The sequence below is a fragment of the Salvelinus alpinus genome, chromosome 15 (genome assembly GCF_045679555.1).
Source record: "Salvelinus alpinus chromosome 15, SLU_Salpinus.1, whole genome shotgun sequence".
NCBI lineage: Eukaryota > Metazoa > Chordata > Actinopteri > Salmoniformes > Salmonidae > Salvelinus > Salvelinus alpinus.
In genome coordinates, this window is record NC_092100.1 from 18,378,597 (window position 1) to 18,404,864 (window position 26,268).

General features: G+C 40.9%; 4 protein-coding genes across 9 annotated transcripts in view; 3 read left to right on the forward strand and 1 right to left on the reverse strand.

Annotated features, from left to right (window-relative positions):
* The window catches only part of LOC139539607 (AT-rich interactive domain-containing protein 3A-like), a 57,087-nt gene extending 44,583 nt beyond the window's left edge, over nt 1-12,504 (forward strand). For all 3 annotated transcript variants that reach the window (XM_071342697.1, XM_071342696.1, XM_071342698.1), the window contains 5 exons: nt 1,318-1,501; nt 1,728-1,978; nt 2,366-2,632; nt 4,742-4,831; nt 6,546-12,504. In XM_071342697.1, coding sequence (XP_071198798.1) covers nt 1,318-1,501; nt 1,728-1,978; nt 2,366-2,632; nt 4,742-4,831; nt 6,546-6,640 — 887 coding nt within the window. In that variant the 3' untranslated portion in view covers nt 6,641-12,504. The remainder of the gene's footprint in view (nt 1-1,317; nt 1,502-1,727; nt 1,979-2,365; nt 2,633-4,741; nt 4,832-6,545) is intronic.
* A 254-nt stretch (nt 12,505-12,758) lies between these two features.
* ctdspl3 (CTD (carboxy-terminal domain, RNA polymerase II, polypeptide A) small phosphatase like 3) lies at nt 12,759-17,921 on the forward strand. Of its 3 annotated transcripts, none has more exons than XM_071342701.1 (11): nt 12,759-13,110; nt 14,285-14,417; nt 14,511-14,645; nt 15,105-15,216; nt 15,580-15,691; nt 15,927-16,013; nt 16,193-16,255; nt 16,396-16,475; nt 16,726-16,852; nt 16,954-17,049; nt 17,466-17,921. In XM_071342701.1, exons 1-11 carry the CDS (start codon nt 13,012-13,014, stop codon nt 17,529-17,531), a joined length of 1,110 nt encoding a protein of 369 aa, XP_071198802.1. In that variant the 5' UTR covers nt 12,759-13,011; the 3' UTR covers nt 17,532-17,921. The 3 variants fall into 3 exon arrangements, with proteins under 3 accessions (XP_071198802.1, XP_071198803.1, XP_071198804.1); XM_071342702.1 differs by having other exon boundaries at nt 12,798-13,110; nt 16,726-16,813; XM_071342703.1 differs by lacking the exon at nt 12,759-13,110 and adding an exon at nt 13,961-14,096.
* A 1,266-nt stretch (nt 17,922-19,187) lies between these two features.
* Nucleotides 19,188-23,365, forward strand: LOC139539609 (transmembrane protein 79-like). The gene is made up of 5 exons (XM_071342700.1): nt 19,188-19,442; nt 20,138-20,425; nt 20,560-21,105; nt 22,038-22,251; nt 22,640-23,365. The coding sequence occupies exons 2-5, from the start codon at nt 20,161-20,163 to the stop codon at nt 22,896-22,898; spliced, it is 1,284 nt and encodes a 427-aa protein (XP_071198801.1). The 5' UTR covers nt 19,188-19,442; nt 20,138-20,160; the 3' UTR covers nt 22,899-23,365.
* Nucleotides 23,281-26,003, reverse strand: LOC139539612 (proprotein convertase subtilisin/kexin type 4-like). 2 transcript variants are annotated; one of them, XM_071342705.1, is made up of 3 exons: nt 25,753-26,003; nt 25,476-25,595; nt 23,281-23,959 (listed from the first exon to the last, which is right to left on the reverse strand). In XM_071342705.1, exons 1-3 carry the CDS (start codon nt 25,889-25,891, stop codon nt 23,442-23,444), a joined length of 777 nt encoding a protein of 258 aa, XP_071198806.1. In that variant the 5' UTR covers nt 25,892-26,003; the 3' UTR covers nt 23,281-23,441. The 2 variants fall into 2 exon arrangements, with proteins under 2 accessions (XP_071198806.1, XP_071198805.1); XM_071342704.1 differs by having other exon boundaries at nt 25,744-25,982.
* Nucleotides 26,004-26,268: the final 265 nt, after the last annotated feature.

Sequence of the window (26,268 nt, forward strand, 5' to 3'; positions counted from 1 at the left end):
TATAATTTTGATTCACAAACTAGTTCTACTTTGGAAATATAAGACCAACATGTTGAAGGTAATAGCAATAAATATTATTATGTTAAGATAGTCAGTGGGAAAATCCAGTATTGGGTGTTTAGGGTATGTTTACACTATACACTGTGCCCTCAAACAAATGTATGGGCTGGTCTGCGTGCCTAGTTGCTCAAAGAATTAGACACTGCCCTCTAGGTACAATATAGGGAACTGAAAAGAGACTGAGAGGAGAACATTTTCAATTTTTTTCCCCCCATAGCTTTCTTTCAGAATTATTTAAAAAATCATGTTTTTTAAAGCACAATAAGACCCAATACCATAACAAGAACAAAACAGACATGGCATTGACAATTGATTATGTATTGAAGTATTGTGTGCTAAGAAAAGGTGTGATACTCTCCGTAGGAAAACAATACCTAGAACCAGGGTTGGGTAGGTTACTTTCTAAATGTAATATGTTACAGTTACTACTTACCTGTCAAATTGTAATCAGTAATGTAACTTTTGGATTACACAAACTCAGTAACATAATTTGATTACTTTCAGTTACTTTATGATTACTTTCCCCTTACTTTATTATTACTCCCGAGTGGTGCAGTGGTCTAAGGCACTGTATCTCAGTGCTAGAGGCGTCACTACAGACCCTGGTTTGATTCCAGGCTGTATCACAACCAGTCGTGATTGGACCAGCATGGTCCGGGTTAGGGTTTGGCCGGGGGTAGGCTGTAATTGTAAATAAGAATTTGTTCTTAACTGGCTTGCCTAGTTAAATAAAGGTTAAATAAAAAAAATAAGAGGCATTAGAAGAAGACAAAAAGGATCCATCAAATGCATTTGGTGTGTCATCATAGTGATCGCTCAGGTGTAACAAGCATAAACTTGCGCCTTTTTGTCAGTGCTGAATTGAATGTCAATGAGAAAACAAGGTGTCATGTATTTTTTTGAGATCAAACATCCTTTCTGAATTTAAAAGTAATCCAAGAAGTAAGCATCTGGTTTTTCAAAAGTATTTTTAATATGATTTTTTTTTATTGCTTGTAATGTAGCTGATTACAGTTCGTTTTTTGGTAATCCGATTACATGTAACTGATTACATTTAATCAGTTACTGTCCAACCCAGAATATAGAACATGACATTTCTGAATATATTTTTGTACTCCTGAAGCATTAAAATGTTTCAGACCACTAGAAAGTTTTCTCAGTTCACAGTCAGTTCCATGGCAACTTATCAAAAGGGAAACCTAGCAAAAGAGTATGGTGTTAGCGACAGGCAGTGAGTTGTCTTTTCCTCGTCTCCAGGAACCCCTGTGAACAGGATCCCCATCATGGCCAAGCAGGTCCTAGACCTGTACATGCTGTACCAGCTGGTGACAGAGAAGGGAGGCCTGGTGGAGGTCATCAACAAGAAGCTGTGGAGAGAGATCACTAAAGGACTCAACCTGCCTACCTCAATTACCAGTGCAGCCTTTACTCTCAGGACACAGTGAGTACACACACACACAAGCGCGAGCACAAACTTACACACACACACACACACACATGCGCGAGCACACACTTATGCACACCGAACACACACACACACACACATTCCCCCATATCATTTGTAAACTTGTTTCAAGGTATACTTATCCATTGTAATACTGTGTTTTTCAAATAGTTTCATATTTCATAAAATTATCCCAATTCCAACTGAAATGTCTTTTTCACAGGTACATGAAGTACCTGTATCCATACGAATGTGACAAGAGGAGCCTCAGCAACCCCAACGAGCTCCAGGCAGCTATCGACTGTAACCGACGGGAGGGCCGCCGGCAGAGCTTCGGCAGCTCACTCTTCACCTACTCCCCCAATGGAACCCCCACCATGCTGTCCTCCCCCAAGCTTTCCATGCAGAACATGGGGATGAACGTGGCCACCAACGGAAGCCACTCTCTCACTCCCATCCAAAAAATCAAGAAAGGTACATAGAAGGAAGGGTTGGGGTTTTGAACTTGGTATGCATTCGTCTAGCCAATGATGAACATCATAGTGTTGATGGATAGAAAGGTGTTTTGCTATACTCAGATATCTTTAAAGGACAATTATTCTGCATTGAGATGAGGAAATGTATTTGTATTTTTTAATAATAAAAAAAAAGGTGGGTTCATTCATATCACAGACATGAATAAAGCCAACGATTGAAGTGAATGTGAACACGAGGGTTGGGAGGGTTCATACTTATCACAGAACGGTTGAAGTGAACAGTAACCCATAACATCAGACAACAGATACTTAATTTGAAAAGCTACCACATCCTGGACCAAAACTACCCTGCTCTAAACTTCTCCGTCTCCCCTCTCCCCTGTAGAAGAGGAGGGTGGCCAGCCTGTGTCCGGCTTGGGCTTCATGTCCAGGCACCCTCTGGTTGGTAATTCGGCGGCGGCGGTGCAGGCAGCAGCGGCCCAGTTAGCGGCTCTAGAGCAGCTGAGGGACAGACTGGAGGCAGGCGAGCCCCCGGAGAAGAAGATTGCCCTACCTGCTGAGAAGCACCAGCGGCTGCTGCAGAGAGCGCTGCAGCACAATCTGCTGGCCAGGACTGCCCAGATGCCCATGAACATCCGCATCAACAACCAAGGTAGAGCCTGTTGCCATTTTTAAATGCACTTTAAATAATGTTAAATTTGATTTGAAAGTACCAAGATTGGTCCACCATTGCTTCCCTGCAGTAAAATAAATGATTTCTTAGTATAGGTAATAAATAAAAAGGTGTGATGGGTTCGCACTCAAAAAGATGTTGCATACAGCTTAATTCATTTTTCTATTTTATTTTATTATTTTCACTTCATCAGGGATTAGCATACACAGACGTTTCAGCTTTTCAGCCTTCTTCAGTGTGTAGGTACAAAGCTTTTTCATTCAAAACAGCATTTGTAGGGAACACAGGTGAGCAACCGATGAGCAGAAGGTGCTTTTAATCAGGTTTGCCACCAATGTTCCCTCTAAACTGCACGCAAGCGTGGGTGCGCAGTAGCCCCGAGCACAGAAGAAATATCAGCCCACTGAGAGAAGCACAATATTGAACTTCATTGTGATCGAATCAACGCAATATTAGCCACATTCAATGCAACATACCGAAAAACAAAACGAATTATGCTAGAGATTTTGTTGTAGGCACAAGGCATCAGAGTATGATTATTTTGCGCACTGACTCTACATACTCTACACAGACCGGTGCATAACCAATCAGAGCTGCAGAAGGCCTATATGCAAATAGACCATTGCCATATATGGATCTGTGTCATTTCATTTTAACTCTACTGTGTTTACAGCTGTGGTAGTGAGTAGATGCGCTTGTTTTGAGATCAAAGCAAGAGGTGCATGTAGTCACATGTGCACATTTTGTTCCTATCCTTTGCTAGTTAGTGAGTTATTAGCCCAGTTATAGATAATTTGTAGTCACCAATAGTGGTGTGATTGCTTACTACAAGAGCACAAAACGTGTTCATTTCTAAACATTTTTGAAAGCGAGTCAGGTACAGAGCTTTTTTATTGTCTTAAAGGGGCAGTGTTGTATTTTGAGACAGGCTTGAATAAACTAAATAGCCAATAGGCAGAGGGTAGCTAGCATAATTTTTCTGATTCTCTGTAATAATGGTATGGGAATAATAATGCATTTTATTTTGTCAAGTGGTTTCTTGCATCAAACAACACAACATGTTCAGTCACGTCCTTGTCTGAAGGACAAGTGGATAAACAGGTTAATGTCAAGCCATGCATGTTTTTTCCCAAAAGTCTCATGGAATGTAGGCCTACATTGTACACCACACATTGGCTGCTACTGTAGGCTGAATGATAGAACAGCTATTTCCATGTTAAAATGTTATGGGATGCATTTTCTCTCATGGTAGTCCACTGGTAGGCCTACATTATGATCAAATAGCCACAGTAGCCGACTTGGCCCCTGTTAAAACTAACTGAAAGCGGTTACAGCCTCAGTGTTCACAGTAAACGTGTGCTGGAAGTTGCACAGAATTTTCACAACGTTTAAGTTAGTTGTCACTCATCTGCCAGTCAGGGATATGGCTTCTCTGGTCTACCTGTATACAAGTTACAGTCATAAAGAAATACAGAATGATAGGGTATGGGAGCGGGCACAAAGGGCAACTGAGGACATCAGGTGGGAACCATTCATGAACCAATTGCTTTAGGTGTCCACTCACTTGGATACGTTGGTAAACTATCTCATGAATTGATATAATGTATCCAAGTGAGCGGGGTGGGTTCCATTTGTTTGTTAGGTTATTCCAGAAGTTAGTTCGTTTATTCAGATATTCCTTATTACAGGTTATTAGATTGTTCAATTCATTTATTTATACGTTTGTTTGTGCAGTTAGTTTAAGATCCTTTAATTCGTCAATTGTACACAAGGTCCGACCGAAATGTGACCAACTCCTCTGAAAGACAAACATACATATACAGGTTGGAGAGGTTAGAGCAGGGGGCTGCCACACTGGTGCAGTTGTTGTGGGGGGTGTTAAGTGACTTGCTTAGACCCAGGATTTGAACTGGCAACCCTCCAGTTGCTGGCTCGCTTCTCGAAACTCTAGGCTACCTGCCGCCCCATATGTTTGTGTAGTGAGGTTGTTCATATTTACACATTTTCCTGAGATGTTGATGCTTATATCTGCTGTTAAACATCACCTATGAGTGTTGTGTACATTACATGCTGTGTATGTTTTCTCAGATAGCCGACAGGACTCAGCTCTCAATCTCACAACTAATGGCATGAGCAGCATCAGTATGTCAGTGGAACTCAATGGAGTCATGTACACCGGTGAGTCACCAGTCACAGAATCAACAACACGGTCTTGTGTTACCATACAGTACCTGTCAAAAGTTTGGACACACCTACTCATTCAAAGGTTTTTCTTTTCTACATTTTCTACATTGTAGAATAATAGTGAAGACATCAAAACGATGAAATAACGCATATGGAATCATGTAGTGACCATAAAAGTGTTAAACAAATGAAAATATATTTTATATTTGAGATTCTTCAAAGTAGCCACCCTTTGCCTTGATGACAGCTTTGCACACTCTTGGCATTCTCTCAACCCGGTAGTCACCTGGAATGCATTTCAATTAAAAGATTGCCTTGTTAAAAGTACATTTGTGGAATTTCTTTCCCTATTATAATGCGTTTGAGCCAATCAGTTGTGTTGTGACAAGGTAGGGGTGGTATACAGAAGATATCCTTATTTGGTAAAAGACCAAGTCCATATTATGGCTAGAACAGCTCAAATAAGCAAAGAGAATTGACAGCCCATCATTACTTTAAGACATGAAGGTCAGTCAATATGGAAAACATCAAGAACTTTGAACATTCCTTCAAATGCAGTCGCAAAAACCATCAAGAGCTATGATGAAACTGGCTCTCATGAGGACCGCCACAGGAAAGGAAGACCCAGAGTTACCTCTGCAGCAGAGGATAAGTTCATTAGAGTTAACTGCACCTCAGATTGCAGCCCAAATAAATGCTTCACAGAGTTCAAGTAACAGACACATCTCAACATCAACTGTTCAGAGGAGACTGCGTGAATCAGGCCTTCATGGTCGAATTGCAAAGAAACTACTACTAAAGGACACCAATAAGAAGAAGAGACTTTCTTGGGCCAAAAAACACAAGCAATGGACATTAGACCGGTGGAAATCTGTCCTTTGGTCTGATGAGTCCATATTTGAGATTTTTGGTTCCAACCACTGTGTCTTTGTGAGATGCAGAGTAGGTGAACGGATGATCTCTGCATGTGTGGTACCCACCGTGAAGCATGAAGGAGGAGGTGTGAGGAGCTTTGCTGGTGACAATGTCTGTGATTTATTTAGAATTCAAGGCACACTTAACCAGCATGGCTACCAAAGCATTCTGCAACAATACACCGTCCCATCTGGTCTGCACTTAGTGGGACTATCATTTGTTTTTCAACAGGACAATGACCGAAAACACACCTCCAGGCTGTGTAAGGGCTATTTGACCAAGGAGAGTGATGGTGCTGCATCAGATGACCTGGCCTCCACAATCACCCGACCTCAACCCAAATGAGATGGTTTGGGATGAGTTGGACCGCAGAGTGAAGGAAAACAGCCAACAAATACTCAGCAGATGTGGGAACTCCTTGGTTTTGAGAATGCCAAGAGTGTGCAAAGCTGTCATCAAGGGTGGCTACTTATATTTTGATTTGTTTAACACTTTTTTGGTTACTACATGATTCCATACTACATGATTCCACTATTTCATAGTTTTGAAGTCTTCACTATTATTCTACAATGTAGAAAATAGTAAAAATAACAAAAACCCCTTGAATGAGTAGGTGTGTCCAAACTTTTGACTGGTACTGTATGTGTTACTACAACTATCATTCCTGAATTCACAACATTGTTTGTCAACATTTGACTTATGTAGGTCAGGTTACTCGGACCAACTTGCTATCTTTTATTTTTGCAATGACAGAAGTCTCACACTGGTGTTTCTGTTTTCTGTTCCCTTGCAGGTGTGCTTTTTGCTCAGGCAGCAGGGTCAGCCTCGTCAGGCCCCTCTGGATCATCAAGTAACAGCAAAGCCCCTGGTGGGCACGGTGGATCCTAGTGGCTCCCCTACACACCTACCTCATCCACCTATCTTTGATGCTAACTAAAGCCAAAAATAAACCTCGTTTTCTACTTAGCCTATGCCAAAAAAATACATATATATGGCAAGACAAACTGAAACTCAGACCACTTGAAGTACACTCTCAGGTCCTCTCATATATTCTTCCCTCTTTTGTTCTTTAGCCTAAATAAGTTTGAATAACCCAACAAGGAGCCAGTATATGATAGATATTTGCACAGCCTATGAATAATTTATTTCTACATAAATGTACAGATTATCTGAGAACAAAAGAAAAAGAATACATTGGAAGGGTAATGCACTGTTTAAACATTTAACACAGCTACTGACTGACAATGAAGCTTCTTCTCAAGAGGAAAAATAAGTTGTTTGTAACATTATCATTCTCCTCATTGTTATTATTATTATCATCATCATCACTAACAATATACTCATTGCAAAAAATATATATTTAGGATTCTATAAAGCAGAACATTTTACATTTCTTGTATTTTAAGTAGAAAAGCTTTAAAGTATGTTATTTCTTCAGGGTATAACAAAGTACCATTGTGACCTCATGTTATAGAATTCCTCTTTTACGTTTGCATGATGCAGTCGGAAACAAATCAATCTTTGCTGAGATTTTCTATTAATTGCTCAGACACAGGTTTTGTCTTGCATTTTTTTCTAGTAGAAGTGAACAGGAATTCTTAATGCTCATTGGGCTTTAGAATATGTGCAGGTTTTTCTCAGGTGTCCGCCAGATTGCTGTGAAACAATAACATTGTATTTAACTGCTATATGTTTCTGTCATAGCCACACATTATACAAATGTATATCCTGGTTTGAGTGTTTGTTTCTCTCATGACACATTTCAACCATATTTTTTTTGATTTTCATGTAGAATTTCGTTTTCTATCAGGTTGTCTCATCAATTATGTAATTACCAACGTTTCGAAAGCTTGACTGTATTATACCCTGATGAAGACAGCTTGGCTGTCGAAACGTTGGTAATTACATTTTTGCATCTGAGCTCCTAGAGTGTGCGGCTCCTTTATTTTCAAGTTTTCTACTCCGCTAGCCAGCACCTCGCCTTAATAGGTGTACGTTTCTTTTTCTTCTAGATTGTCTCATCAATTACCCAGGGTACTCTGTACTTTTATAAGAAGTGGGATCATCTTCACTCTACTTAAAGCTTTTAGTTTAAAGGTTGATCACTCTGAGACGACACAGAGTAGGGGATTGATATGTGCAGGAATTCTTAGCTCTGCCATTGTGCGCATTAAAACTGAGGTTTGGTGCTGGAAGTGACTCTATTTAGAAGCTTGTCATCATAATGTCTCAAGAGTGCCTACACCTTGATATGTGAAATCTTCATAACGACAAAGCATTAATGAATTTAGCTACATGCTTGCATTATATAGTGCTGCTTATATCCAAGTGCTTCTTATATTCACAGCTATACCATTATCTTCAATCTGTTGAGGAGTCAGAGGAGGCCAGTTTAATGACAATAGAAGATGTTACAGAGAATACTGTGGGATTGACAGATATCTGTTTCATCTGCTTTACTTAATTTCAGTTATCAGAAGTACAGTTTTTGTATATAACACAGTTGCATAGTAATCATGCTCCTGTAGCAACACAACAATGGTTGTTCTATTAAACAATTTTCACTGAAACGTATGAAGGAGTCTGTCCTCGCCAGCTAGACCCTGGGGGGAAAAGCTCTCTCAGAGAATGATAAAAGTCATAGCCAATTATTATTCCAATAAATGGCTAAGGATAACATAGAGCTGTGTTATGGTTTAAAGGATGGGTGGAAACACCCAATCAATTCCTGACTGCTCTTCAATTTGATCTTTTTACCACTTTGTCCCCAAGGCAAGCATCCCCATCCGAGCATCTTCTCATTTTATTTTTTTTATCAGATATCCATTGATTTGCAGCTCTCAGAGATATTTGCATTTTAACTGCTAAGGTGCATTCATCTTAAGATAGCTAGGTGGGATAACCACATATCACAGTAAGTACATTTTTCCTAAATAAAGTAGCTATCAGCAAAGTCAGAGCTAGCAAGGGGTAAAAAAGTAAAGTGTTTCAGATGTTTTCAGAAGATGGGCAGGGACTCTGCTGTCCTAGCTTCAGAGAGAAGCTTGTTCCAACATTGGGGTGCCAGGACAGAGAAGAGCTTGGACTGGGCTGAGCGGGAGCTGCCCTTCCGTAGGGGTGGGAGGGCCAAGAGACCAAAGGTGGCAGAATGGCGTGCTCAGGTTGGGGTGTATGGTTTGAACGTAGCCTGAAGGTAGAGAGGGGTAGTTCCTGTTGCTGCTCTGTAGGCAAATACCATTATCTTGTAGTGAACTGCGACTGGAAGCCAATGGAGTGTGCTGAGGAGCGGAGTGACATGGGAGAACTGGCAAAGGTTGAACACCAGGCAGGCTGCAGCATTCTGGATAAGTTGCAGGGGTTTGATGGCACAAGCAGGGAGCCCAGCCAACAGCGAGTTGCAGTATTCCAGATGGGAGATGACAAGTGCCTGGATTAAGACCTGCGCCGCTTCCTGTGTGAGGTAGGGTCATACTCTGTTGTAGAGCATGAACCTGCAGGAACGAGTCACTGCTTTGATGTTTGCAGAGAACGACAGCATGTTGACCAGTGTTGTGCCAAGGTTCTTTGCACTCTGGGAGGGGGACACCATGGAGTTGTCAACTGGGATGGACAGGTCTTGGAGCGGGCAGACCTTCACCAGGAGGAAGAGCAGCTCCATCTTGTTGAGCTTGCGGTGGTGGGCCGAAATCCAAGCTTAGATATCTGCCAAGCAGGCAGAGATGTGTGTTGCCACCTAGGTGTCAGAAGGGGAGAAGGAAATAGTAGTTGAGTGTCATCTGCATAGCAGTGAGGGGAGAGACCATGTGAGGATATGACGGAGCTGAGTGAGAGAGAAGAGGAGAGGGCCTAGAACAGAGCCCTGGGTCATGCCAGTAGTGAGAGTACATGGTGCTGACACAGATCCTCTCCACGTCACCTGGTAAGAGCAGCCTGCCAGGTAGGAAGCAGTCCCAAGAGTTTGAGACGCACAGCCCTGAGAGGGTGGAGAGGAGAATCTGACGGAAGGCTGTTTCTGTATCTTCAAGAAACCGCATAGATTCACACTCAGTACTTTTTGATTTTGACTTTATTGTAGTAACAATAAGGAGATGTTACACACATTGTATACCTCATGGTCTTTTTTCCTGCAGATCCATTTGACCTCAATGTAGGACCTGCCTCAACCTCAAGGCTATGCTTTGCATAAATCTCTTGTAAGACCATTACACAGTACGATATTGAAGTAGTATATTGCTGTTAAACTTAACGTATTATATATTATTCTGAGCTTCATGACATGGGTTTATACTATGCATTGACAGATAAAACAGATGGTAGTCAGATAATTCAGATGTTGGTAAATAATCCAAAATGGTTGGAAGGATAGATTATTGCAGACAATCGTCTAACGCAAGGGGGGCGCAAAGTATACTTCAATCCGGCCCGCCATTTTTTCTCCCCAATTGGTAGTTACAGTCTTGTCCCATCGCTATAACTCTCGTACAGACTCAGGAGAGGCAAAGGTCGAAAGCCGTGCGTCCTCCAAAACACGACCCAGCCAAGCCGCACTGCTTCTTGACACAATGCCCGCTTAACCCGGAAGCCAGCCGCACCAATGTGTCGGAGGAAACACTGTACACCTGGCAACCGTGTCAGCGTACATGCACCCGGCCCACCACAGGAGTCGCTAGAGCGAGATGGTACAAGAAAATCCCGGCCTGACAAACCTTCTCCTAGCCCGGACGACACGTGGCCAATTATGCGCCGCCTCATGGTTCTCCCAGTGACGGCCAGCTGTGACACAGCCTGGGATCGAACCTGGGTCTGTAGTGACGCCTCAAACACTGCGATGCAGTGCCTTAGACCGTTGCGCCACTCGGGAGGCCCCACAAATTGATTTTAACAAACAATTGGTCCCCCCAAAAATGCAGCACGTTGAAATTCAAAATCCCGATGTGGCCCTCGAGCCAAAAAGTTTGCCCACTCCTGGTCTAACGCCTTTAATCATTTCTTTATCATAATTGATGACAATCCCTTTGGATTGTTTTGGCAACATGCAATGGAGACCAGGGAAGCCTCTGTCAGCAATACTGACTTTATGCCTTGGTGATGCTGCCCCCTAGTTGATTTATTTCTTACAGCACACAATCAGATACAGTTTGGGATGCATAGTGTGTTTATAGCTTCTGTGGTAGGCCTAATCTCTGCCTTTCCTCTGTTTTATATTTGATTGCAAGGCCCACAGTTTAGATTTCAACTTGATTTTGAGGAGAATTCTATCATTTCTTAATCTCAACAGAAGTTATGAGACTTACTTATCATGGAAGAGGCTTGCTTATAGATTTCTATTCTATATCCTTTAGATTTTAGAGAGATTCTCATCAGAATCTTTCCATGAATGTTCAGCCTTAAGACATTATAAGACATACCACTTGCTTTAGCTATCTGTTTGGTAGATTGTACATGGCTGGGACAACCAAAACATATGTGAAGATGAAATAAAATACAATGTTATCGTGAATGAAAATATATAGTTCTATTTACAGGTTAATTCATAGAAGAATTGTCACAGCATAAGAAATCTTGTAATTATAGCACCTCTGAAAAGTAATTATACACTTCTGAAAATTCTTTGGATGGCTCTAGATTATATTACTTTGTTTTTACATTGAAGTTTTCTTTAAAAAAATATGATATAGCAACCTAGCACAGACATTACATTTACAGCTGATGACATTTATTATCATGATATTAATAACAATAGTTATTATATTAATGATGATAATATTGTGATTTGGGGAACCGCTAGGTTGACACACTGGCCTTGGTTTTGTTAACTATTTTGTTGTCATGTGCAGTACTTGGAAATTTAGAATATAAATTAGGCTTTTTTCTTCTACTTCTCAGGAATATACTTCTACCTCCAATTTTTATGGATGTATCCCTGCTAGGGCTAAAGTTACAGGTTAGTGTGTGCACATGCTGTTGCGCTTTGTATTTCTCTCTTTCTCTTCATTGGTTTTACAGATTATTTTTCATGTAGCACTTTTGCATTTTGGTCGGTGTTACCACTAGGCAACAAACTGCTATATTGAAACACTATTGCTGCAGCCTACAACTACTTCTTATAGATACAGGCACAAAAGTATTTTCCAGTCCGTTTTGTGCATGTGTGATATTTTTTCTCATTATTTTCTATGATTAACCTTTTTTCCACTGAATGGGATGTTTCCCAAAATACAAGGAAACAAGTGAAGTTGAGGGTGACATTCTGTGCCTCTTCAGTGACCAGTTTTTAGCAAGGTGTAGTGCCCAAACAACAGATCCAACAACACGCTTTTTAGAACATGTGATCTCTTTTTAATGCTTTTTTTCTGAGGGGTGAAGAAACGATTCTTGCCTATTTAATCAATGTGTTCGTGTGAATACATTCATTTTGGATTTTAATAAATATAACATTTTCCTAGAATGTCAGCTGAGGTTTTACACCACAATTGCATTGATAAATACTTCAGCACAAAGAGACAATGAATGTTTCAGAGTTTCTTTAGAACAGATTACATTGAATGTTGGTATCAACTGAATGGCATGGTTAAACTTGGAAAGATTACATTCTATATCTTTAAACACAATTGTAAATTGTTATCCATCAGCCTTTACATTGGAAAAGTTTAAGACATAATGTATCTGATGTAGGCCTATCTGCCTGGATTTTAAATGGGGGGAAAAACATAAGTATACAATCTTAAATAAAATGGGGGTGTTTTATTGTATTTTGTATTGAACCTTGTCTTATTACTGATGTACATTATGTACATTCTTACTCAATTTTTACAAAACATTTTAGGTATACTAATGGTTCGCAAAAATACACCTCGAAAGTTTACACTTCGTTTACACTCCCATTCATCCACAAAACAATAAAACATCGGAAGTTAACTGTAAACAAAAAGCCATACAAATGGAATATGAATAGAATATGACTATTACCCTATCTAGAAATTGTCTGCCACCACTAGGCTACCATCTGCAACGTGACTTGGCTATCACGTTGACTGTTTTTTTTAAAAGCTCCGCCCCTTGATTACAGCTAGCTACAGCAGTAGACCTTCCCGGTAGATTTAAATGAACAGAAACAAAACAGCACAAGAACGAATGGAATAAAGGACGAAAAGCAACCACAAACAGGAACTGATCTCGACTTTTTTAGTAGGTACAAGGATTATTTTCACGGGCTGTATAACGATTATTGTCCGTGTACAACATTTCATTTTGTGAAGATGAGACTTCGGTCTCGAAGTATTGCTGACCCTTCATCAGCACAGTTTAACGGTCGGCGGTCCTCGAAGAGAGCGGCTCAGAGCGTAACTCCGGAAAAGGTAAATCGATGAGCTTGTTTTGACCAAATATCTTGGAATAAGCTGAACTTTGAATGCGTATTACGCATTATCGTTGGCTTAAACAAATTTGCTAGACGACCTCACAATCGCTTGCTAACTAGCTAGCCGATTTGACAACCGTAAACAATGATGTTGTAGTAGTTAGGAAAATGCTCTTAGTCGCTAGGACATTATTTTCACGCCACTTCGATACAGCTACGACCGGAAGTGATTTTCATGGCAGGTTATGCGAACATTTTCGCTAACCCTAACCTTTTTCCTAACCTGACACGTTAATTATCATAACCTGAATATGTTAATTCTCAACATGCTGCATAAATTCTGCTAACCTACTACGAAAAAGTTAATTCCGGTTGTAGATGTGGCGTGAAAAGAGTATCCTCACTCACTGGCAAAATTGGCAAACTACAACGGACAATGTTGCAATGGGTTCTTGTTCACAGTTCAACTGACCAGTTGGCCACCCTGAATGTATTTGTTGTTCTTACCCAAAACTATATATGCAATATTTTATCATCTCATTTATAATAATTGAACATAACCTGTCTGTAATATAAAATGGTGACCCATGTTTTTGTTTAATTTGACAAAGCATCACACTGACTTTATCATCAACTCCTGTTGATACAGGCAGGTAGTCATGTCTTACATTTCGCTTGAAATAGCTCCACGGATGTAGTGTCTGGCAGAGAGGATACAGATTACCCATCACAAGTAGGTCGAGGGGGAGGGACTTGAACTAGTATCTATGTCGCCCGTGCGCTCTGTTTTTACTATCACTGTAGCTAGATGTTGTTAAGTGTCAGTATACACACTGATTGATTGAATTGAATCCTCCATAGGACAAAGACTCATAATAATGTGGTCATTAGTAGGTCAGTTGGTAGATTATGGTGCTTGGAACTCCAGGATAGTGGGTTCTTTTCCCAGGACCGCCTGTACATACAATGTATGTATGCATGACTGTAAGTCGCTTTGGATAAAGCCTTTTTCATCAAGGTTTGGGTCAGCCTGTATGTGAGACAACTTGCACGTTTTTATACTAGTGCCCAATACTTTACTGACATACAGTTGGTGGGGGTAATTCTGATCCTTTTTATGTGAGCTTTTAGCTACTTTTTCAGACTGTCACAATTATATTTTATGTGTGTAGGATGAAGATGTACAACAGCCAGACAACCAGTCACTCTACCCTGATGATGATATCCCCACCGCTACAAAGCGCCCTCTTGTACAAGGGCGTGGGAGGAAAAGGGTGGCAGCCCCTGCCTATGAAGACAGAGAAGGTACCCATTTATTTTGGTGAATGGAATTGCTCTATTGTTGTTTATTTCAAGATGGCAACTAAATACTGACAATCATTCTGTATTAATTTCTAGATCTGGGCTTCAAGACCCCCGTTAATGTGCACCATCACCGGGTGCTGTCGGAGCTAAACCCCTCCTCTCCCCTCAATTCCACTGTGCGAAATATCTACTCCCCCATGGTCCGGTTCCTCACACCTACCAAGGAAAGTAAGTACATCAAAGGTGGATTGGTTGGGCTATGTTTGAAATTGCGTACTTGCACACTATTTAGTAAGCAATCCCGAGTGTGTGTGTTGGCTTTTGTATGTATTTTACAAGTAGGGTAGCCTGCCTGGAAGGCCAGGGGCTAATTCATGGGTGTGCAGTGTTTGTGTTCAGATAGAACTGTATTGTGTAGAACCGAACAGACATTCTTCTGTCTTGGAGAATAGGCCATCATGGTTTGTCACTTTCCTGAGTCCATTGGGTAGGCCTATTTGTTTACAGAGAAACTGTCACTTTCGGTTTCTAATAAACAAACTACTGTATAGGCTAGCAAGGACTTGCATGTGATTATTGAGGCAATAGTAGATGAGGTCAGCACAGTAATGGCTCAATTGGTCCAGGGTGAATGAGTCTTATTCATTTGAATCAAGGCTGTTTTTTGTGTGTTTTTTATCTATTCAGATGCGAGAACCCCCAGCAGTGGTGATGTGATGAGCCCAGAGCAGTGTGTGTTTGGCTATGGTTCCATCAGCCTTCTCGCTGGAGATGAGGACAACGATGACGTTTTCAGCCCGTGGGTTCTTCCGTTTTTTGTTCTTGGTTCTGTGGAATACGATTCTAAGGCTGCATGCCATGACATATTATGAAATACAATGTGTCTACTTGACGATTTAGATCACCTCAGGATCATCTTGGGGCTATGTCATAATGCAGGATCAAAGAGTTACCAGCAAACCGTTCATTGGTGTCAAATAACTCTGATAAGATAATCAACAGCTGGGCATCTAAAGAAGCTGGCCAGCCTGGCCAACATAATTGTTCCTGGTTTGTGATGCACTGAAATAATCCACTGCCCATACTTGCTTTCCTAATGTATGTGGTTCTCAAGGACTCCCTTTTCCTGAAAGTAATTAATCCATTGCATTGTTGTATTTAGCTTTACCTTCATCAAGAACATTCCATCCAAATCCCAGCAATCCAAACCGTGCATACGAGACATCCCACCTAAGACGAGGAGTACGCCCCAAGCCACTCTAGTTTTAGATCTGGTGAGTGTTGGGTTTACCTTTGAGATTAGTGACTAATCAAAGCATTTACTTGTGTAATTCCCATGCAAAGTATAATATATATTTTTAGGCGGGTCTGGTTTACAGTCTGATATTTACTTAGTATATTCATGTATCAGTAGGTTGTATTTCCATGATGATTACCAAGTTATATTATCATTCCATCAAAATTAAACACTATGGGGTACCAATCGCTTGGACATCTTTTGTGTTCTAGGATGAAACGCTCATGTACAGCTCTCTGAACCGGATTGAGGATGCAGAGTACACCTTTCGCACATGCTTCCAGGACAATCAGTACAAAGTTAGTGAATCAATCTGTTTATTTCAGACGTATAAGGCCGCAGGAAGGCAGTGATAAGGGCTTTTATTCTTTGCTTGAATGACCAGTGTTTATTTTTTTATTATTTTTAAACGGATGAATGTCTGTCTAATGATGGTAACATAAAATATTGTAATATTTTTATTCTCTTACCTCAATAGGTCTACATGATTCTACGACCACATGTGAAAGAATTTCTGGAAGCCATGACAAAACATTTTGAGGTATGTTTTCAAGTTGTTATTATGTGTGCAGTAGCCATGTGTTTTTATTTTTGCTACATGTTTAACTTCCCCCATTTATGTATAATATGTTTATTGTTAAGAAGCCAGGTAATTGAATGACTCAAATGTGTTTTTCGCAGATGTTTGTTTATACATCTGCAAAGAAAGAATATGCAGAGAAAATACTGGACATCTTGGACCCGAAAAGAAGGCTGTTTCGGTATGAGAAGTACTTTTTTAAAAACTTTGGTTGCTGTCCTTTTGCCATGCTTGTTTTGCTGTATTGTTTTAGTGATATTGCAGCTGCAGAGTTCTGTGTACCAGAGACAGGCTGACAATCTCATCTACTTTGAATAATTTGAGGAATAGATTTCAGTTGATATTAGGTTGTACTTTAAATGTGTATAACTGATATCTCCTTTTGTAGACACTGTTTATATCATGTATGTAACTGATATCTTCTTTTGTAGACACCGTTTGTATCAACAGGACTGTACCTGTGTTCTTGGGCACTATGTCAAGGATTTGGGCGTACTTGAGAGGGACCTTGCTAAAACGGTGGTTTTGGACAATGCTCCACACACATACCCCTACCATGTGTGTTTACTGTGATGATGTTCACTTAATTATACGATGCATATTTTTTTTCTTTGGAAGCAGAGTGGAGTTTTATTAAACTTCCTGCTTTATTTCTGCAGCTGATGAATATGCTTCCCATCAAGAGCTGGTCTGGGGATAAGGAGGACAAAGAACTTCAGAAGCTCATCCCGTATCTTGAGAGAGTGTCCGGAACAGTACGTTGACAGTGTTTTGGTATCCCACCTCCGGTGGCATACAAAGTATTATTTTTATTAAATTGTAGTGTTTCTTTTTGTTGTTGTTGCAATTTCCATAATTCACAACCTAGTTAGGTGTCTTCTAGGATTAAATCTCGTTTGACAAAACAAACATCACACATGCAACAGAGATCTCATTTGGGAAGTGGGTATACCCCTGGGGTGTGGAAAAAGCAGAAAAACTAACCTTGAGTCAATCTCAAATACTTGGCTAGTATTCTACAAATACCACAAGTTAAAACTGTTATTGTATGTTTGGAAATGTAATTCAGAAAGACTGTGCAACTACTTGTATTCCACAAGAAACAGCACCAGTGTTCTACAAAATAAATAGTGGATGTTTTTACTAACTTGAAGGCACCATTTTTCTGTAGGATGATTGCCGGGGGGTACTGAAGAGGAGGACAGACCACTTTCACAGACTGCTCTCTGAGGATTGAGAAAAGGCTTCTGATCATCCTTCCATAAACGTTTTAATTGCAAACATGAACTAGATCTACTATTCTAGTCCTTCTGTATAATCCCTGAATGACCAATGGGTTTCTGATAGTGTGTCAATTTAAAATGCAGAGATTCTATATCGTTCCCAAACATTTCTCACTCAGCCCAGCAATAAATTGCTAATAGTTGAAAAATTAACTATTTGAATATAATGATGCAACTTAAAATATGTTCTTCATACTTAATAATCCTAATTTATTGACAGAAAATAGCTTTTTAGAAGCTGTTATGTAAATATTCTTTGATTATTTTAGTGACATTATTGGATTTTTCACCCCAACAAAAGCCAGAACAAGTTTATCTGTACATAATAAAACAACTTAAACCATGCTGGTCTTTTTCAGAATCATTTGAGAAGTCTCCGATGAATTTAGTCTTATTTGTCTGGATGACCTCTTGCATTTTCGTGCATATCTCCCTTTACACTTTTCAAACTAGATTCTGACACTACTGCTTACATCTGCACTGGGGTCGGACAGGCTTCCTGTTTAGATTAAGACACTACGGAGCTGCATATCTCCCTTTACACTTGTCAAACTAGATTCTGACACTACTGCTTACATCTGCACTGGGGTCGGACAGGCTTCCTGTTCCAAAGCTATAGTGGAGCCGGAGTGAGATATGGCTCGGAAAACAACTCAATCCAGGGATGAGAAATGCGTTGTTCTCCGAATTGTCCCATTATCCAAACTGTTACACCGAGAATCATTGAACGGCTGCTAGTTTAAGTAAACTGCTATTTGTCCTCATTCTAGCTATCGGTACCCACCGCGGTCATTACGGAATGGCACGTAGCGTTGAACAAAGGAGCTGATTAGTTGACACTGCCATTCCAAAATGGCTGCTTTAGCTTCTGCTACTTAGCATGAGGATGGAAAGGGCCATTTTCTGGAAAAACTAGTGCTCAGTCAATCTCGATCTAACAGTTGGGATAATGGGACAATTCGGAGTACAACGTATTTCTTATCCCTGGACTGAGGTATGTTTTTTGAGCCATATCTCACTCCGGCTCCACGGTGTCTTTATCTAAACAGGAATCCTGTCCGACCCCAGTGCAACTGTAAGCAAGCATAGGGTCAATCTATTCTAGCTACCTTTACAGTGCCTTTAGCACACTAGAAATGTCATGTGTCCTATGACTTCCATGGTTAGCCTATTTGTTTTGTTTTTGTACATGGAATTTTGACAATATATTTTTACCCCAAGAATGAATATTCAGAAACTAAACTTACCCCTCCCATTAAACAGACCTTCCCACCAAAGCTATAGTGAAATCCTATTCTAATGCCAGTTTCCCCCACATGTGGCAGGAACACAAAGACTGCTATTGTCTTACCTTTCTAAAGTTTCAACATGCTTCACAAATCAGTCTCAGGGGTTGGCAACTGATCACCTTTCAGTCGACACTAAGGTCTGAGTGGGTTAATTTCATACTGCTTTTGGAAACCTGTCTAGAGTTTGCAAATCTGAGATGAAATAACTTTGCATGTGATTTGTTTTTAATTCTCTGTGTGTACTATAGCACTTTACGGGAGGCTGATTTATTTGATGATCAACTCCAGGTGACTTCCTGTTTAAGTTTTAAGTAATGTTTTATTTTCTAAATATCTGGACCCAACAGCAGAGCCCCAAACCCCCCGGTGTATCCGCTTTGGATTTATTTGCTCCATATGGTCTGTGTGACATGGTACCCAGAAAGTGTGTGGGCGGGGGCTAAAACGTAGTATTTTGTCCGTCTTGAAATTTGATTCAGAAGTTGAGACTGTATACCAGATTCTAGAAGACAAAAGTTGGGGGAAGGAAAAAAACGAAGAAATTGAAACAACAGTAATTCTGCATCCCTAGAAAAAGTAAGTGTATTAAGCATCTTTTAATCGAATAGAAGTGCGTAGGCTACTTTTTCTGTATGGATTTTGACTGTGTCCATATGACTATGTATAAACTAAGCTATTGAATAGTGGCTTCATCAGACCTAAATGATGAGGCTATCGTTTATATTGCTCCTCTTGTTATTATTAGTAATTTGATATGGGAATATTAGATGTATGTATTATTTATGATCAATAAACTACCACTTCAATCATCAAGTATCCTATTCAAAGAAAAATGGTAATATCCTAATCAATGAATGCAACTGGCAACAATTAATCTGCAACAGAACAGCAAATGAACATTTTCTCTTGCGTGCGCGTTCCGTTTGAGTCAATTGGTAATTTCAATTCGATGCCTCACTTTCCAAAAACTGCACAAAATGTTATGATAGTCTAGTAAATCCGTATTTTGTTTGGAGAATGAACCCCAGTCGTGACGTGTTTGGTTTAGTTGCGTGTCAGTCCTAAAATCAGACGACTAGCCGCCCTCCACGATTGGCGCTGCCCCAAGGGCCGATTCCAAATTCAATCCCCAGATGTTCATAATACAGCCTGGCGCGAATTGCGTGGACCCTTTGAACCTCGCGTGCGGAGATGCAAACAATATCAATACGACCGATATTGTCATGTTATTGTAGGGTTCACATAGTAAATGTGAAATTGTCTATCTGCAGTTAGTTCTGTAGGCTGTGCGACTATGACGGGGCGTCAAGCCACCAACCCAGAAGATGGCAAAGAGATTGACAGTGTGAAGGAGTCCATCAGTGACATCATCAATCAACTGCAGGATATTGACCCTGCCAGGCTGTCATTCTCTCCATTCCTCGACCTGGACACCCAAATCTCTTTAGCACCAGTGTCTGACAGTCCTGAATCTTCAGTGGAGGAGCTCCACTCCTCTTCTCACTCAGTCATTGGCTCTCATCACTCCCTGGAAGCCCTGCCAGCCGATCAACTTGTCCGTAAGTGATAATCGAACAAACACATTTTTTATTTGAGTGCCACTAATTAAACGTGCAGAATGGGTGACATTCATTATTCACAACATTGAACATATGGTGGCAGAAAGATGTTGATTATGCTTTGTTTTGTACAGAGCTTGATTCCTGCCACCAGCAACCCAGCGAGGGCTTCAAAGCAGAGCGAAGACCGCAAGAGGGAGTTCAGGATCGAACTATTTCAAGTCCGATTGCTCCTGTGCACAATTTGGAAGACCCGGTGGAAAACTGCATCAGCACTCCAAATCCAGCCTCTCGCAGAGACATTCCCAATGGCACAGACACACAGAGATGGAGTCCAGAATCCAACAATCTGGAGTCCACCATTGATGAAGGCCAACCGTTGCTCGGCTTGCCACCGGAGAGCATAGAGTTGACTATGTGGAGTTCCCAAGATCAAGAGACTTGTGAGGCTGTCCCAGAGGTGGCAGACAAGAGACTGTGGTGCTGCTGCTGTAGATGTTGCCAAAGTGGCCGCGTTCCTGCTGTGTGCTCAGTCCTGGCCTCCCTTCTGTTTACTGCAGGGCTTCTCTATGCACTTTATTTCTATGTTCCCATAGATTCCCCAGACTGCCCTGACATGGTCAGCCGCCTCACTTTCACACTTTGCTGCTGTGCCGTAGCTGCAGTCCCCATCTTGTTGGGTATGTCTGAATAATTGTTTTCATATGCGACAAACAACACAACTGTCACACTGGGCACAGACATTAGTTCAACATCTAGTTTAGATTTAAATTTGGTTGTCAACAAACGTGAAATCAAAAAAAATGTCACGTCATTAGATTTAGGTAAAAAGTTGGGTGAAAATATGTAATCCTCTTACGTTGATGACTTTTTGCAAATCCAATCATTTTCCCACATTGATTCAGTCATGACATTTTATTTTTTGTTGTTGAAATGACATGGAAACAATGTTGATTCAACCAGTTTTTGCTCAGTGGGGTGCCTTTTATATTGAGCTCTACAAACCTACTTATTTAGTTGGAGCAATCAATCTCCCAAAAAGCTCTTGAATGCAGTATTAAGTGATTTTAGGTTTTCTAGTAGTCCACGTCTCATAATTTGTCTCAGGCTTAGTCTTTGTCAACACATTCAACCTCAAGGCAATGCAAGTCTTACTGAAGCACTGGCAATTTCCTCCCCTTTCTTATAAATAGCTTAACATGGAAACTAGAATAGAAAAGATGAGGGTAACTAGTTCTCCAGTCTCCTGGGCAGTGTCCCAATAGTTTCTCATTACTTTCCTCATCTCCTTTTCTTTCTACTGAAATGACTTGACTGTAGAAAGCAACATGGCTAAAAACAAATCCTTTCACATATTTGGTTTTCGAGTTTTATTAGTCGAATGTTATATGTTCAAGCAGGAAACATCGGTTTTCAAGTATTAGTAGTCGTATGTTCAAGCAGAAAAGGAGGGTATTATCAAAGACTGGACTAAGCATCAGTTCAAAAGCAGTTTTTCTTCAAACTAGGATGCTGAAGACTCATAATGCCAGACAAAATCAAACAGACCATTAGGTGTTTTGTGTTGTGTTTCCAAATTCGAATACTAACATACCTATTACTCCCCCTCTAGCTATGCTGATTGGTGCTATGTGCCAGTTCTGCACTCGGTCTTTAAATCCAGCTGAGGCTCTCCACAGAAGACCGGCCATTCAGCAGCTGTTTGTCTCTGCGTCTATGGAGCAGTTGTTTCTCTACGTTCTCAATCTGTTGGTTCTGGCTACATTCCTGCCTCAAGACCAGCTGCGGGTGGTGCCCATTTTGACTGGAGTTTTCGTTGGTGGGAGGTGAGTGATTTCAAAGTCATTGATTGCTCAGTGAGAGAAAAGAGTGACGTGTCACTATGCTCTAGAATGGACAGCAGGTAGCTTAGCGGTTAGGAGCATTGGGCTAGTAACTGAAAGGTTATTGGTTCAAATCCCCGAGCCAACTAGGTGAAAAATCTGTCTGTGCCCTTTAGCAAGGCACGTAACCCTTATTGCTCCAGGGTGCCCATGAATAATGGCTGATCCCTGGCTCTGACCCCATTCTCCAAGGGTGTCGGGGGAGTGGGATATGCAAAAATCAAATATCTTGCACTTGTACATGTGTGAAATAGGACAAATGTAAGCACCTAATTATTAATTATTATAAAGCTGAACATGTTTTAAGTTTATCCTCATTTTATTCCTATAGGCTTATCTACTGGCTCTGCTTCCACATGTGTAGCCCCTGGAGAGGCTTTGGATCGGGGCTCACTGTTTTCCCACTTCTTGCCATGGTGGCTTTCAATCTGTACTGTCTGTACGACTTGAGCCTCAGACATCTGCTCTTTGGGTCGGAGGACACACTCTATTATCAGACCACCCCTTCATCCTGGCCTCTGGAGGTGTCACAGAGCTCCAGTGGCAAATCAGATAGTGTCATACCCACGGACATCTTGGAAACTCAGTAAGGAGGAGAGCACTGTCCCTTATAACTTAAAGAGAAAGCTTAGAACCCAGAAATAGCCCATTCCTGTGGTCTGAAGTTCAGCAGAGCTTCACAGAATGCCACTAACCTCTAAGTCTGTAAAGGCTTAAGTTGTATTTTGCTCCTCATATACAGGACCTTTTTATGTGGATTCATGCTTATTATCTGAAATGCAAGAGCCGTTCCTCCCTTTAGTTGTGGAGGAAGTCTTTGAACAATGTTCTACTTCTAAATGTGTGTCCTTTTAAGCTATTCCAGTGCCTATATTTAATGTTCTGTGAAGTACTTTGACTTAAAAGTTATAATTGCAAATGGATGGATATTCTACCAATTGATGTGTTCTTATAAAAACCACTGAATGCAACTTGGGTCCAAAATAGACATTTATTTTATCCATCCAAAAGTTTGTAAATGATACTGAAGTAACAATAAAAGCTATTTGGAAAATAATTTCTTCTGTTTCTGTTAGTCGACAGAATTTGATTATTGGCTAATTTAATGTTGACTGAAGCGAGTCAAATTCCTCTTAAAGTGAAGTATTGGGAATGTTGGTGAATGTAGATGTTCTCTCGCTGTTCTCTGCCTGGTCTTCTGTAATACGGAAGACCACCATCTCCACATCCCTAGCCTCCTCACTGCTGCTATGACTGGTGCTGCTGTCCACTTCGTTCCTGGCAGCGACACATGGTAGGAACGCCCTGCTCACCATCCATGTAATCGCCCACATGATGCACAAAATCACCAGCGGCCCTCCCATCAGGATACCAAGAACTGCTGCCGTCCGCTCCATGCCACTGGTCACTTTACCTCTGTGGTCCCAGGGGTAGACAGGGGGGCTACAGGTACCAAGACGAAAATCCAAGATTGAATACGGAGGGCAGTCCAGACAGTTTGTGTCCTGTTTCCCAAAACAAGTGTGGCAGTTGTGATGGCAGGGTAAGCACTTCCGATGGGAGCGGGTGCTGTTTCCATCTGACTCATAGTAGTGAGGTGGACAGGACATCAGGCAGATGCTCTCAAACACGTACAATGGGTAGACACACTCTAAAAAAAAAAAGGAGGATCCTTACTTGGTTAGTAACATTTTCAAACTGTCTTATAGAATGTGACATTACAGTGTGCAACTGTTTCATTGTAAAATATACTGAACAAAAATATAAAAACACAACATGTAAAGTGTTGGTCTGATGTTTCATGAGCTGAAATAAAAGATTCCAGATATTTTCCATATCCACAAAAAGTGTATTTCAAATCAAATTGTATTTGTCACATGCGCCGAATACAAGAGGGGTAGACCTTAGTGAAATGCTTACTTACAAGCCCTTAACTGACAATGCAGTTAAGAACAATAAGTGTTAAGTTTTAAAAAATGGATGAATAAAAAATAACATAATTAAAGAGCAGCAGCAAAATAACAGTAGCGAGGCTATATACAGGGACTACTGGTACAGAGTCAATGTGCAGGGGCACAGGTTAGTTCAGGTAATTGAGGTAATATGTACATGTAGGCAGATTTAAAGTGACTATACATAGATAACAGAGTTACAGAAGTGTAAAAGAGGGGGGGCAATGCAATAGTCTGGGTAACCATTTGATTAGCTGTTCAGGAGTCTTAAGGCTTGGGTGTAGAAGCTGTGAAGAAGGCCTTTGGGACCTAGACTTGGCACTCTGGTACCGCTTGCCGTGCGGTAGCAGAGAACAGTCTATGACTAGGGTGGCTGGAGTCTGATAATTTTTAGGGCCTTCCCAAAATCTAGACTTCCTTAAATTTCGTGCACCAGCTGTTGTTTACAAATATGCACAGACCTCCCCCCCTCGTTTTACCGGAGTGTGCTGTTCTATCCTGCCAGTGCAGCGTGTATCCCGCTAGCTGAATATCCATGTCATCATTCAGCCACGATTCCGTGAAGCATAGGATATTACAGTTTTTGATGTTCCGTTGGTAGGATATTCGTGATCTTACCTCGTCTAGTTTATTGTCTAATGATTGCACGTTGGCGAGTAATATTGACGGTAACGGCAGCTTTCCTAGTTGTCTTCTGCGGGTACGGACGAGGCATCCGGCTCTTCGTCCTCTGCGTCGCTTCCTTTTGCGAATAATTGGGATATCTGCCCTGTGGGGTGTTTGGAGAATATCGTGTGAGTCCTGCTTGCTGCTGTTGTTGTTGTTGAAAAAATCTTTGTCTAATCCGAGGTGAGTGATCGCTGTCCTGATATCCAGAAGCTCTTTTCTTCCGTAAGATACGGTTGCAGAAACATTATGTACAAAATAATTTACAAATATCGCGGGAAAAAAACACATAATAGCACAATTGGTTAGGAGACCGTAAAATAAATAAAGCCCGTTTGTGGGGGGAAACTATTTCTGATTGGCTGGGCCTGTCTCCCCAATGGGTGGGCCTATGCCCACCCATGGCTGCGCCCCTGCCAGTTCAAGTTAAAATCCATAGATTTTTTTGCCTGATTTCCTTAAATGAACTGTAAAATCATTAATTGTCGCACGTTGAGTTTATATTTTTGTTCAGTATAAATTCAGGGTATGGTTGATGTTGCTGCCTACCTTCACAGCTGCCATCAGAGTTCCCCACTGCACACTGCTGTATCATTGCCCTCTCCATGCGACGGCCTGCCATGCGTTCATCTGTCCCATGCAACTCCAGATGAAATTTCAACAGGACGCCTATGGACAAAGAAAAAAAACTAGTTTGTGCTTGAGTACATTGTAGAAAATGTCCATTGTACAATCTAAAGCATACACATCCTGTCCTAAATTGTAACTGTGTGAGAAATTATGGAACAAAAACAAATCATTTTCATGTCATGAGTACATTGTGTACTTTTGATGAGGTGTTCGCTTGAACGGGAAGGACTACAAAAGAAGAAAGCGAGAGCCAAACAGTGCCAGCCTCCGTCACATGAGCGGCTCTCGTTGGTGGTAGAAAGAGTAGACCAAGGCGCAGCGTGGAAAGTGTTCATGATTTTAATTTAAAAAAAACTCTAACAAAATAACAAAAACGTACAGTTCTGTCAAGCAACAGTAGTAACTAAACAGAAAACAAGATCCCACAACATAATGGTGAGAAAAAGGGCTGCCTAAGTATGATCCCCAATCAGAGACAACAATAGACAGCTGCCTCTGATTGGGAACCACACTCGGCCAAAAACAAAGAAACAGAAAACATAGAATGTCCACCCAAATCACACCCTGACCTAACCAAATAGAGAAATAAAAAGGCTCTCTAAGGTATGGGCGTGACAGCAGCACTGAGTGCATTTGATTTCTAATACTAGTTAAAGATGACAAATTTTCTGTTTCTAATTAATATTGTGTACTATTTCTTTCAGTAACTAAT